The following is a 14133-nucleotide window of genomic DNA, read 5'->3' as shown; positions in this document are numbered from 1 at the left end:
TTATCTGTTAAATCCTTTTTATGTTTTGTTGGTACAGTTGAACGGCAAGCCTACAAAGTCATGACTGACAGATAAGAATGAATGCAGCACGAGCAACTTTTAATTAATTTCCTAATTTTAGATTCTAGAGGCTTCCTGTATGATTAAAACAGGACAGGACCGAGAATGGAACCTTGAGGAACACCATTTTTAATTTACCCTAAATTAAAATGGTGTAAAACTTCCAGAAATAATAATTTCTGTTACTCTGTGTAATTTCCGATATTTATTTATTTATTTGTTGTTTCTGTTCATCAGGGTAAGTTCCAGGGTCTGGATCTGAATGAGGATCTGTATTTGGGTGGTTACCCCAACTACACGGTCCTTACAAAAACCGCTGGCATTAAGTCCGGCTTTGTAGGTAAGAAATCACATTGTGTTATAGCGGAAATAAAGAGAAGTATCTGTTTTCTGTGTGTAAGCAGTTGTGAAATTTTATGCAGGTTGTATCCGTCAGCTGGTCATTCAGGGAGAGGAAGTCATCTTTAAAGACCTGGACAGGAGTTCTACTGGCGTCACAAACTGCCCAACCTGCAAAGACCACCCATGCCAAGTAATCTATCTACTGTTTTTCTTTCGTTTAATTCCTTAAAGTTGTATTCAGAGGTATCTGTTTAGCTTACTCCCTGTCATTTTCCAGAATGGAGGGAGTTGTGCGGATTCAGAAGCCAGCTTGTATAAGTGCAGTTGCCCCAGAGGATTCACAGGAAGCAACTGCCAGCACCACTCATCTCTGCACTGTCACTCAGGTATACAAGAGTCACTAGACAAGCCTACTAGTGTACAACCTTGTCAGGAAATAGTATAGACATAGTTTGAAGCATGGACGTAATTTTGGGGGGGGACGGGGGGACATGTCCCCCCCACATTTTCCAAAGTCAAGTTTTGACCCCTGCACTTTTTACCATCCAAAACAATATTACGCTATATTAAATTAACACTGGTTGAGCTCTAGGACCAAGCGGAAAACAACCGTTTGTGTTGAAGCCTGTTTCCCATTAGAGCATACTGTAAAGATACCCCTCCCCCCTCCTCCCTCCCCAGTGTCCCCCCCCCACTTCTAAAGTGAAAATTATGTCCATGGTTTGAAGGAATACTCTTTGATTCCTTCAGAGGCCTGTGGACCAGACGCTACATGCATCAACCGTCCAAGCGGTCTGGGCTATGACTGCCGCTGCCATCTTGGCAAGTTTGGAAACAAGTGCACAAAGGGTAAGACAGGAAGTATTACTCAGATGAAAACTTTAATGACTTAACTATGTTTTACTAAAGAGTTTTCCTTCCTGCTTGGTACTTGGTACACTCTAGGGGAGCTGGTGACAACCCCACTGTTTGATGGTGAGAAGTCATACATAGCCTATCCTCCCTTGACCATTGTCCATGATGACCTGCGAGTTGAAATGGAGTTCAAACCACTTCAGAGGAATGGTCTGATGTTCTTCTCTGGTGGAAAGAAAATGAAAGTGGAGGACTTTGTGGCTATCTCCATGGTGGAGGGCCATGTAGAGTTCAGATATGAACTGGGCACTGGTAAACTTGGCTTTTTTGATACAATATCAGTATTTCACATTGTTCTATCTTCACGGTATGTTCGTCATTAAGTACTTGTTTTTATTTATTCCTTTTTTTTCCAGGACAGGCCGTGCTTCTCAGTCCCCAGCCTGTCTCTCTGGGTCAGTGGCACAGAGTGGTGGCTGAGCGGAACAAAAAGGATGGACACCTGAGGGTGGACAAGGGCCCAGTAGAGAAGAGGACATCTCCAGGAAAAGCCCAGGGCCTCAATATCCACACACCTATGTACCTGGGAGGAGTCTCCAGCGTGGACATCCTGCCCAAGCCTGCCAATGTCAGCAAAATGTTCGAGGGCTGCATAGGAGAGGTGAAAATTCTCTACACTGGAGAATCAGAAGTGAAGTTTCTCATTTATTTTCACACAAAGGAAGATCAAGCTTGTCTGCACCTCCTGTGTAGGTTTCCATCAACAACAAGAAGGTGGATTTGTCCTACAGCTTCACAGAAAGCAGAATGATCAGTAAATGTGTGGATAACAGCCCGTGTGACCGCCGACCCTGCCTGAACGGTGGAGAGTGCATGTCAAACATCGAGTATGAGTACCAGTGCCTCTGTAAGGATGGATTCGAAGGTTAGTTCTACAAAGTCTAAAGCACAAAACAAATGGAGAAACTATCTGAACGAGACGACAGATTCTGGTGGGCTGCCTGTTCGGATGCAGGCTCCATTCATGTCAGTCTTTGTGTCCTTGAGCAAGACACTTCAGCCTCTCTGCCTGCTGGTGTTGGTCGGAGAGGCTGGTGGTGCAGCTTGTGTGGCGGCCTTGCGTCCATCAGTGTGCCCCGGGAATGTGGGAATGATTGTACTGTAAGTGCTGGGGCAACGGTGGCACAGGAGTTAAGGTCTCGCCCCGTAATCGGAAGGTTGCAGGTTCGAGCCCCGCTCAGTCTGTCGCTGTCGTTGTGTCCTTGGGCAAGACATTTAACTCACGTTGCCTGCTGGTGGTGGTCGGAGGGACCGGTGGCGCCAGTGCTCGGCAGCCTCGCCTCCGTCAGTGTGCCCCAGGGCAGCTGTGGCTACATCGTAGCTCATCCCCACCAGTGTGTGAATGTGTGTGTGTGAATGGGTGAATGACTGATTGTGTTGTAAAGCCCCTTGGGGGGTTCCAGGACTCTAGAAGGCGCTATATCAAATACAGGCCATTTACAGGCCATGCTGTGGAGTGCCTGACTTAGAAAAGCACTTGTAAGCCATGATTACTGCCCTCCATGCGTCTTTTGTCACACTTTCTCTGATTCTACAATTTTGGGTAAACTATAAAGCTAAACTTAGATGAAAAATGTAGTAAAAAAAATGAGAGTTGAAGGCATTTAGGCTAGGGTGATCATACGTCCTCTTTCCTCAGGACATGTCCACTTTTCACTCTCTGTCCGGGGCGTCCGGGGGGGGTTTCCTACTTTGATCAAAATGTCCGTTTTTTCATCCAGGAGCAGGGATCGAGTTATGGGGGGGGGGGGCTAGATATCTTTCAGGGAAAGATCCAGTTTCTGCCCATATTACAATATTTATGGACTCTCGGCATAGCGGGATTCTGTCGAGCGGAGAGGACGCACAGCGCTGATCGTTGGTGTGCTCGCTGCGTCCGGCGCACGATACATTCTCAAGGTGGTGCAGCAAAGCCTTATTATTAACACACGATCATTCATATCTGTTTATATCCTCTGGTATTCTGTCTTTTAATCGTTCCTGATGCGCTCCGCTCATCGTGTGCTGTGGGGATTTCACCTCACTGACGCAGCATCGAAACGCGCTCTCCGCTTTGCGGTCAGGAGATCCCTTTGATCTGCTCAAAAGTAACTGATGAGGTGAAAACGTAAGAATCCAGGCAGCAGATTTTCTGTAGAGTTTAGAGGAGATGCAGGAAGATGAGAGACCGACAGGAAAATAGTTAAATAAAAACAAAACAAAGTGTTGAAAAGTAAAATGTAGGTAGATTTATCTCCACTACATGGTTTTACCTGTATAAAGCAATAAGTTACACACATGTAATATTTACCCATCTGATACAATTCAGATCACCTTCAAAACTCAATCCCCCCCCCCCCCCCACCCCCACCCACCCACCCACCCACACACACACACACACACACACACACACACACCACCACCACTTTTTTTCCCCAGAGGTAGCTCTTACACCTGGGGAAAAATGGCTCCCAGCGTGGTTTGTGTGGTGTTGCCATAGTGTCACGTCATCAGTAGGCACAGATCTCCTGTCCTCTTTTTTTGGAAATGGAAATCTGGTCACCCTTATTTGGGTGGTGTGAACAGGAGTCGACCCTTCACTTCTGACTCACCTTTTCTTTGTCTTGAGCAGGTGAGCGCTGCGAGGTGGTGAGATTCGCTTGCCAGAGCAACCGCCATTGCCAAAATGGAGGGAGCTGCGTTGACGGCAAGTGTGTGTGTGCACCTGGACACACAGGCCTTACTTGTGCTGAAAGTAAGTGTTAACAGGCAGTTCCACCCCAGAATAACCAAATGAAGTCAAAGCCTCAAACTGCGAGGTTTGAGAAAAAAGAAAACATCTTGTTATTTTTTTCTGTTTATTTTGGCAGCAGCTAATTTGTCTAAAAGTACAACAAATGTCCGTACGCAGCACACATGTGAGCTAGTCACCAAATCTTCTTCCTGTGGTTAAAGACGATCATCATTAGAGCAAAACCACCAAGCCAGAAACGCATATGGCCCATGTGGCTTCAATTTCCCTAAAGGAAGCCCATCTAACCTCATGCAGCTCACAGGTCACTCCCAGCGTTGCACTGCATGCTGGGAGGGATTGCACATGTTTTTATCCTACCTCCCTCATGGCTGTATCCTGCACACACAGGCCAGGTCTTCAGCATCCCAGAGGCTCCTAGGAGTTCAGAAGCTAGCGAGGCAAATGGTACAGTATCCCAGCATTCAGTCTGTCCACTAACAGGGCCCCGTCATGAGTCTGGGGGGCCCACGTCCCCCCCCCCCCCCCCCCCAGCTCAACTTCAACTGTCTGTTGTCTAACACAAATATGCACAAAGTAAACCCCAAACAAACCTAGGGTCTGCCCTCAACCTTCTGCAAACTTTATCTGCTTTGGAAAGTTAAGAAATGGGAATTCTTCATCTAAGCTAAGGAGCAACTGAGCCTTAAACATTTGCCAGGAATCTCGCTGCCTGTTCTTTACTCATCGCACTTTTCTCATGCGGGAAATGTCAGAAATATGAAGTTCCTGCATTTTCTTCTTTCTTCTCATTGTCATGTCGGTGTCTACAAGTCAGCTTACTCACAGCACAAAGTCTTGTTTCTTTTTAAAACTGCCTGTTAAACTCCGAAGTCCACCCAAAACCCGTGTTCTCTCCGTCTGATCAGTCTGCTCCGTGTCTAAGTTTGCTCTTCTACTAACAGAACATTGTGATGCCTGTTTGGATGAAACAGCGTTCGAGCGCATTGAGCCATGAATGGGGACACTAGAACTTGTTTCAGGTGCTGGTGGTGGCTGTCAGACGAGTCTGCATCATGGACCTTTGTGCACTGATTGTGGGAACATGCTGAAACTCTTTCCTATGGGATTTTCTTATAGATATGTTCTTCATGTGAGACTGTGTAACATTTAAGAAAATCAATGACTTCTGCCTTTGATCATATATCAGAGATCGCAGCAGACTGAAATACTTCAAATATTTGGAAACGCTGTAATGTTAGTTAATTATGAGGGTGTGTGAAACTGGATCGTGCACACCAGCATTTACTTTTACGAGGCCAGGAAGTGAAGAAATAGTTAATCTTTTTTTAGTGTGAGTCACTGAGGCCATATATGGGCTTTTACATTTCTGAAAAGTCACCTTAAAAGTGCATGAAAAGTGGTTAAATTGGTCTTAAGTCATGCTATAGCGACTGTTGCTTCCCTCAGCTCGCTAGGAGAGATGTGCAAGAGGGAGTAAAAGTACAGGTTTAATAATAACTAAGTAAATGTGTCTCCAACAAAGGATTTTATTAAACACAAAGAGCCTATACATACAAAAGGGAAAACTGTTAACATAAAGCGCCAAAGGGCTGGGAGGAGGGAAACTAATCAACTGAAATATTCCTTTACAAACAAAACACTAAACTAACGAGAGCCGTCCTGTTAAGCAGAGACGCTCGGGGGAAATCCAAAAGCGGAGTCGAAGGCCAGTCCAAAGTCAAAACTACCAAAAATCCTAATGAACGAGAGTCTAAATCACCAAAGTACCACGAAGCTAAACTCACACGCGGAGAAGAGAGAAGCCTGAACACCTTCGCGCCTACACTTCCCTGTACCTTCTCCCAGACTGAGGGCAGGAAAGCAGCTTTTAACAGCTGTTCAGGGATTACTGGTGATTGAAAGCTGGGCACCGGGAGAAGCCACTGAGGCCATCTTGTGGCCGAAAAGGGGCAAGGCTTTTTTTTTAAAGTAGGATACTCCCCACTTCGACTCACACTCCCATTCAGTAGATGGCAGAAATGCACCTGAAAGTTGGTTGCCACCCGCCATTAAACAAGAAGAAGAAGAAGGGGCAAGGCACGTAACAGGGACCCCAAAACGTTATTGAATTTATAAATGCAGTTTTCCTCAATAAGACAAAGTATTTTAAGTACATTTCCCTTGGACAGTAACAATCCTGAAGTGTGGCTCCTGGCTCCCAGTAGTAAGCCATGTTTGAGGAATAACTTGTTTCTTTCTTAAAAGTTAGACAATCTCACAGTTTGTTGTCATGAAGGTTTTCAGTCACAGATTTTTTCTGTTGTCTCTAAATGTTGTTTCTCCATTTTTTTCCACTAGATGACACTATAACACTGTAGAGAAATGAATCTTCCTATTTACTGTATTTTGTAGATTCACCTTACCAGTACGCAGCTTCTTTCCACAGTGATGGCTACATAGCCCTCCCTAAGTCTATTTTCCCGAGAAGGTAAATGTCTACAGCTGGTTTTTACACAATTTAAGACTTTGTAATGAGTTGTAACGATTTACCAAACATGAAAACATTTTTCTTGTTTTTTTTTTTTTTTTAGTGCTCATGACTCACCAGAAACGATAGAAATGGAAATCAAAACCACTTCCTCCGAGGGCCTGATCCTGTGGCAGGGCGTGGTAAGACCTGGTCCAGCTGATCCATAAATCCTCCCTGTCTCATCCCTAACTTTGCCTCCACATCCCAACACCGTTAATCATTACCACAGCTGTAAGAATGTGATGCTCACTGATGTTTTCCTAGCATTCCCCATCAGCTGTGCCTTGTTCATTAGCATTCATCATTAAGTCATCATATTCCTGCTTGCGATGCTAATGCTGACACTGTCGGGCATGCTGGCTGACTCCACTAAATACATGCATGTGCTTCTCTTAACTCCCGCTCAGGAAACCAGTGGCTCGCGAAATTTGCGAAAGGTGCATGCTAGTAAAAAGGTATCCACTCGAACACAAGACATTTTGTTGCTGTTTTTTTTAAGATGACTTCATTTATGAAAGTGGGATTTTAGATCAATTCTTTGGTTAGGGTTTAATCTGCGTTAATCTTTGATTTGACTATTGTTGTTCAGAATAGTTTATTTCCAGTTTCCAAGTCTAAATAAGGAGCGTTCATTTGTCCTTTACTGATTCAACATCTTTACTTTAAGGCACCTGGGGAACACGGTAAAGGGAAGGACTTCATCAGCCTGGGATTAGAAAATGGACACTTAGTTTTCAGGTGACTGTGATGCAACTGTTGTTGTTGATTGTTGTAGATTGGCATTTCAGTATTATTTCAAACTAATATTTGTGTTTATAATTGATTTCATTGGTTTGGTTTTCAGTTACCAGCTGGGAAGCGGAGAGGCAAAAATTCTGTCCAGGAAGTTGATCAGTGACGGGAACTGGCATAAAGTCACAGCAGTCAGGTCTGAGCTCAGGTCCATTAGCTGCTCGTAGATGAGCTGCAATATAAGTTACATTTTTATTATACACTTTATATAAAATCGTTATAATTTACAGCATTGATCTTTGCCTTTTAAGTTTTTTACATTAAAATGTTTGTTTGTAGTTTTCGTTTCCATTTGTTTCCATATGAGAAACTTTTGAAAGTAATTCCATGATTTTGTTTTCTTTCAGAACTGGAAAAGATGGCTACATTCAGATTGATGGAGGAGAAATGCTACATGGGCAGTCTAAAGGCAAAAGCCTGATGGTCAACACTAAAGGAAGCATTTACCTCGGTGAGCAGAATGATGCTGTTTCACAAACTACAGTAAAAACCAGCTGATGGAATTCATATCAAACATATTTTAAATGAACCGTCACCTTATCGTGGAGGAGGAGTTTGAGTGCCCTAATGATCCTAGGAGCTATGTTGTCTGGGGCACTTTGTGCCCCTGGTAGGGTCTCCCATGACAAATTGGACTTAGGTGAAGAGTGAGACAAAGAACGGTTCAGAAGATCTTTCATGGACGTAAAAACAAAGAGTTGGAGTACCCGGCCCGGAGGGTTACCGGGGTCCCACCCTGGAGCCAGGCCTGGGGTTGGGGCCCGTGAGCGAGCGCCTGGTGGCCGAGCTTTCGCCCATGGGGCCCGGCCGGGCCCAGCCCGAACCGTATACATGGGCTCATCCAACTGTGGACCCACCACCTGAAGGAGGAACATGAAGGGTCCGGTGCAGTGTGGATCAGGTGGCAGACCGAGGCGGGAGCCATGGCGGTCCGATCCCCGGTCAAGGAAACTGGTTATTGGGACATGGAACGTCACCTCGCTGGCAGGGAAGGAGCAGGAGCTTGTGGCAGAGGTTGAGCGGTACCGGCTAGATATAGTCGGACTCACCTTGATACATAGCATTGGCTCTGGAACCCAAGTCCTTGAGTGGGATTGGACACTCTCTTTTGCTGGAGTTGCTCCAGGTGAGAGACGGAGGGCTGGGGTTGGATTTTTGTTAGCCCCAAGACTCTCTGCCTGTGTGTTGGGGTTTACCCCGGGGGACGAGAGGGTAGCTTCCCTGCGCCTTTGGGTCGGGGAACAGGCCCTGACTGTTGTTTGTGCTTATGCGCCAAATATCAGTTCAGAGTACCCACCCTTTTTGGAGTCCCTGGGACGAGTGCTAGATAGTGCTCCATCAGGGGACTCCATTGTCCTGCTGGGGTACTTCAATGCTCGCATGGGCAATGACAGCTTGACCTGGAGGGGTGTGATTGGGAGGAACGGCCCGCCTGATCTGAACTCAAGTGGTGTTTCGTTATTGGACTTCTGTACAAGCCGCAGTTTGGCCATAACGAACACCATGTTCGAACATAAGTATGCCCATCAGTACACTTGGTACCAGGGCAGCCTAGGTCGCAGGTCGATGATAGACTTCTTTGTAGTTGTATCATCTGACCTGCGGCCGTATGTTTTGGACACCCAAGTGAAGAAAGGAGCAGAGCTGTCAACTGATCACCACCTGGTGGTGAGTTGGATCAGATGGCAGGGGAAGATGCCACGTAGACCTGGCAGACTCAAATGCATAGTGAGGGTCTGCTGGGAACGCTTGGCAGAAGAACCTGTCAAGACGGTCTTCAACTCCCACCTCCAGCAGAGCTTTGACCATGTTCTGAGAGCAGTGGGGGACATTGACTCCGAGTGGGCCTTGTTCCACTCTGCGATTGTTGACGCTGCTGTTGCTAGCTGTGGTCGCAAAGTGGCCAGTGCCAGTTGTGGTGGCAACCCGCTTACCCGCTGGTGGACACCAGAGGTTCGGGGAGCCGTCAGGCTGAAGAAGGAGGCCTACAGGGCGTGGCTGGTCTGTGGGTTTCCGGAGGCAGCAGATGGGTACCGGATAGCCAAGAGGGGTGCAGCAGTGGCAGTTGCCAAGGCAAAATCTCGGGCGTGGGAGGAGTTTGGTGAGGTCATGGAGAAAGACTATCGACTGGTGCCAAAGAGGTTCTGGCAAACTGTCCGGCGCCTCAGGAAAGGGAGGCGGCATCTCGTTCACACGGTTTACAGTGGAGATGGGGAGCTGCTGACATCAACTGGGGCTATAGTTGGGTGGTAGAAGGAATACTTTGAGGAGCTCCTCAATCCCACCTACGCGCATTCCAAGGAGGAGCCAGAGCCGGGAGACCTGCGGATGGACTGTCCAATCTCTGGGGCAGACGTTGCTGAGGTAGTCAAACAACTACACAGCGGCGGAGCCCCGGGGGTGGATGAGATTCATTCTGGGTATCTCAAGGCTATGGATGTGGTAGGGATGTCGTGGTTGATACGTCTTTGCAACATTGCGTGGTCATCGAGGGCAGTTCCTATGGAGTGGCAGACCGGGGTGGTGGTCCCCATCTTTAAGAAGGGTGACCGGAGGTTGTGTTCCAACTATAGAGGGATCACACTCCTCAGCCTCCCTGGAAAGGTCTACTCCAAGGTACTGGAGAGGAAGGTCCGATCGATAGTTGAATCTCAGATTGAGGAGGAGCAATGTGGTTTTTGTCCTGGCCGTGGAACTGTGGACCAGCTCTATACCCTTGCAGGGGTGATGGAGGGGGCATGGGAGTTTGCCCAACCAATCCACATGTGTTTTGTGGATTTGGAGAAGGCTTATCACCATGTCCCTAGGGGCACCCTGTGGGGGACGCTCCAGGAGTATGGGGTGGGTGGCCTTTGGTTAAGGGGCATTCAGTCCCTTTACCAAAGGAGCGTGAGTTTGGTCTGCATAGCTGTTAGTAAATCTGACCTGTTCCCGGTGAGGGTTGGACTCCGCCAGGGTTGCCCTTTGTCACTGGTTCTGTTCATTCCCTTTATGGACAGAATTTCTAGGTGCAGCCGTGGTGTGGAGTGTGTCGAGTTTGGTGGCAGGAGAATCTCGTCTCTGCTTTTTGCGAATGATGTGGTCCTCCTAGCTTCATCCAACTCTGACCTTCAGCACTTGCTGGGTAGGTTCGCGGCCGAGTGTGAAGCGGCTGGGATGAGGATCAGCACCTCCAAATCTGAGACCATGGTTCTCGACCGGGAAAGGGTGGCTTGCCAACTCCGGGTCGGGAGAGAGGTCCTACCTCAAGTGGAGGAGTTTAAGTATCTCGGGGTCTTGTTCACGAGTGAGGGTAGGAGGGATCGGGAGATCGACAGGCAGATTGGTTCAGCGTCTGCAGTGATGCGGACGCTGAGCCGATCTGTCGTGGTGAAGAGGGAGCTGAGCCAGAAAGCCAGGCTCTCGATTTACCGGTCGATCTACATCCCAAACCTCACCTATGGTCATGAGCTTTGGGTAATGACCGAAAGAACGAGATCACGGATACAAACGGCTGAAATGAGTTTCCTCTGTAGGGTGGCCAGGCTCAGCCTTAGAGATAGGGTGAGGAGCTCGGACATTCGGGAGGGACTCGGAGTAGAACCATTGCTCCTCTGGATCGAAAGGAGTCAGTTGAGGTGGTTTGGGCATCTGGTCAGGATGCCTCCTGGACACCTCCCTGGGGAGGTGTTTTGGGCATGTCCTGCCGGCAGGAGGCCCCCGGGTCGACCCAGGACACGTTGGAGAGGTTACATCTCCATTCTGGTCCGGGAATGCCTTGGGGTCCTGCCGGAGGAGCTGGTGGAGGTGGCTGGGGAGAGGACGGTCTGGTACTCCCTAGTTGGGATGCTGCCCCCGCGACCCGGACCCGGATAAGCGGAGGAAGACGACGACGACAATCGAAAGGGAATCAAAATGTTTTCTACTCTTAAAAAGTCATATCGCATGTCCCGCCTTTTGCATTTGCTTCCTTTGTCGCTGAGTTAAAATGCATTTTCTAATAGAGCATTTGTTGTTAGAAAGCTGTAATGCATTTTCATTCTGATTCATTAACACTATAAATAACAACAAGAAACAATTCCTCACCAGATTTGGTTTACAAGCCAACATAATAGTCATAATGGATATGGGTACACTTTGCTAGTATCATGTTGGACCCGCTTTTGCCTTCAGAACTGGCTTAATCCTTCGTGGCATAGATTCAACATATGAGTACAGTGATCTCATTGTCATGTTCAAGAAACCAGTCTGCGATGACTCGAGCTTATGACATGGCACATTGTCCTGCTGGAAGTAGCCGTCAGAAGTTGGGTACACTGTGGTCACAAAGGGATGGACATGGTCAACAACAGTACTAAGGGGCCCAAAGTGAGCCAAGCAAATGTCCCCCACACCATTACACTGTCACCACCAGCCTAAACCGTTGTTACAAGGCAGGATGGATCCATGCTTTCATGTTGCTGACGCCAAATTCTGACCCGACCATCCAAACGTCACAGCAGAAATGGAGACTCATCAGACCAGGCAACATTTTCCCAATCTTCTATTGTCTAATTTTGGTGAGCCTGTGTGAATTTTAGCCTGAGTTTCCTGATCTTAGCTGACAGGAGGGACACCAGCTGTGGTCTTCTGCTGCTGCAACCCATCTGCTTCAAGGTTCAACTAGCTGTGTGTTCAGAGATGCTCTTCTGCATACCTTGGTTGTAATGAGTGGTTATTTGAGTCACTGTTGCCTTTCTGTGAGCTCGAACCAGTCTGGTCGTTCTCCTCTGACCTCTAGCATCAACAAGGCATTTTTGCCCACAGAACTGCCGCTCACTGGATATTTTTCCATTTTCAGACCATTCTCTGTCAACCCTAGAGATGGTTGTACATGACAATCCCAGAAGATCAGCAGTTTCGGAAATTCTCAGACCAGCCCGTCTGGCACCAACGACCATGTCACGTTCAAAGTCACTTAGATCTCCTTTTTTCCCCATCCTGAAGCTCAGTTTGAACTGCAGCAGATCTTCTTGACCATGCCAACGTGACTAAATGCACTGAGTTGCCACCATGTGATTGGCTGATTAGTTAACAAGCAGTTGGACAGGTGTACCCAATAAACTGGCCAGTGAGTGTATAGTCCAACCAGTGTTTTTTGGGTCTTTGCCACTTGTGTATGATGGTTCCGAAGCAGAACTCTTCTCTAGCAGAAGCAGGTTCTCTTCTGATATTGTGTGAGATCACCAGTGATGCTGTTTGACCAGAATGACTATAATTCCAGTTTCTCTCATCATGGGATGATCTTGGCTTTAAACTCTGGAATTGAAGGAGACGGGCGAGACACAAGTCCTTTAAATCTTTTGTCCCCGTCCTAAACAGGTTGTAACGGAATGAAATGACTAGTCTGCATGAGATATGGCCTCAAGGTCTCATGCATTTGTTATAAACTGCTTCCTTTCCAGCCCAAGAGAAGAATGAAGAAAGGACTCTCTCCTTTTAATAAATCAAAGAACTCTGTTTTAATAAAGCTAATCAAACAAAGTGTTAGTCAATCATAAGATGTGACCAATCTGTGAAATCAAAATATTAATTACTTTATTATAATCCTATAGAAAATAATAATTAATGTGACTTTAAATGTTTCCACTAGGACTGATCTCACGTAGCGTTAAGACATGACACGTTGCTTTTACTGATCCAATCAGAATCTTCCAGATCTGACGGAGGCGTGGTTTTGGTGGTGTTTGGTAAATCTGTCATCTTTTCATTCGACCATAAACCAAAATCTGAAGTATAAAACTATGCCCACATCATCTTTAACGCCAGTTCAAAGCGTTCGAGAGAAGTTGTCGTAGTGGCCAATCCGTAACTTTCCTCTTCAGCCGAAAGAACCAACGACAAGCTGGATAAACCTATTGCCGTTCCACCTGCTGCAGCGGTTCCTTTCAGAATAAAAGCTTAACTCACTGACCTCCTGGGTCCATCTGACGCTGTCAACCAACTGTCGCTTTTTACCTGGAGACAAATCCAAAGACTAGTCTGTCGTGCTGCTGACGCTGTTTCATCGGCTCCGGTAGTGAAAGGGGGGTCCGAGGACCTGGCATTCTGGATCTGTACGGAGGTCTCATGTGTGGAGCGACAACATGGCGTCGAATGTGTTTATGAATCTCCTAATCAAAGCTTAGCTCAAGACATCACCTTCATTCCCTCCAGAACTAATCGTTTCTTCGGATTTGCTGGTTCTGAGCAACATTCCACACTACACCATTCTCCGTCTCATTCACCTTAGTCACATGTAGTGTTAAAGTTAGTCTAGTTTTAATTTGTTTAGTAATAAATCTTTAAACTTTTAAACTTGACGCTCTCTTCTGTTGTCTCTGAGTTAATACGAAGTGGCTACCTAATCCCTGCAATAAAAAGTTCCAGTCTTCTGGTTAAAAAGTACCCACAGGCCCATAAAGTTGATTTCATATTTCCTATGGAATCTCATGTCTTATGGCTCATGAAATAACATGTACATTATCTCATTACAAGGTGGTGCTCCCGACATGTCCGCCACAACAGGAGGGAAGTTTACCTCTGGAATGGCTGGCTGCGTGAAGAACCTGACGTTGATGAATGCTCTCCCAGGACAGCAGTCGGCTCAGGCTGTCGACCTCCAAGCTCACGCAGATCACGGTGTCAACGTTCAGCCCTGCTCTTCATAGACACACACACACACTCACAGACTTAACACTCACAGACACAAATCTGGTGCTTTGCTGCAACCAAAACAAACATGATACTTTTCTCTGTGTGCCGTTAAACCAAAACAACAAAT

General features: G+C 46.8%; 1 protein-coding gene across 5 annotated transcripts in view; it reads left to right on the top strand.

The window, feature by feature from the left end:
* The window catches only part of hspg2 (heparan sulfate proteoglycan 2), a 169979-nt gene extending 155846 nt beyond the window's left edge, over nucleotides 1–14133 (top strand). For 4 of the 5 annotated variants that reach the window (XM_070544796.1, XM_070544795.1, XM_070544794.1 and 1 more), the window contains 16 exons: nucleotides 298–400; nucleotides 483–592; nucleotides 680–788; nucleotides 1153–1251; nucleotides 1348–1569; nucleotides 1674–1918; nucleotides 2011–2182; nucleotides 3929–4051; nucleotides 4439–4495; nucleotides 6443–6518; nucleotides 6622–6700; nucleotides 6968–7015; nucleotides 7228–7298; nucleotides 7405–7488; nucleotides 7700–7803; nucleotides 13848–14133. In XM_070544796.1, coding sequence (XP_070400897.1) covers nucleotides 298–400; nucleotides 483–592; nucleotides 680–788; nucleotides 1153–1251; nucleotides 1348–1569; nucleotides 1674–1918; nucleotides 2011–2182; nucleotides 3929–4051; nucleotides 4439–4495; nucleotides 6443–6518; nucleotides 6622–6700; nucleotides 6968–7015; nucleotides 7228–7298; nucleotides 7405–7488; nucleotides 7700–7803; nucleotides 13848–14020 — 1875 coding nt within the window. In that variant the 3' untranslated portion in view covers nucleotides 14021–14133. The remainder of the gene's footprint in view (nucleotides 1–297; nucleotides 401–482; nucleotides 593–679; nucleotides 789–1152; nucleotides 1252–1347; nucleotides 1570–1673; nucleotides 1919–2010; nucleotides 2183–3928; nucleotides 4052–4438; nucleotides 4496–6442; nucleotides 6519–6621; nucleotides 6701–6967; nucleotides 7016–7227; nucleotides 7299–7404; nucleotides 7489–7699; nucleotides 7804–13847) is intronic. The other variant, XM_070544797.1, reaches the window with a different exon arrangement.

The sequence above is a fragment of the Nothobranchius furzeri genome, chromosome 15, assembly GCF_043380555.1.
Source record: "Nothobranchius furzeri strain GRZ-AD chromosome 15, NfurGRZ-RIMD1, whole genome shotgun sequence".
In the NCBI taxonomy this organism is placed as follows: domain Eukaryota; kingdom Metazoa; phylum Chordata; class Actinopteri; order Cyprinodontiformes; family Nothobranchiidae; genus Nothobranchius; species Nothobranchius furzeri.
Note: the sequence above shows the minus strand (reverse complement) of the source record. Positions and strands in the feature narration are given on the sequence as shown.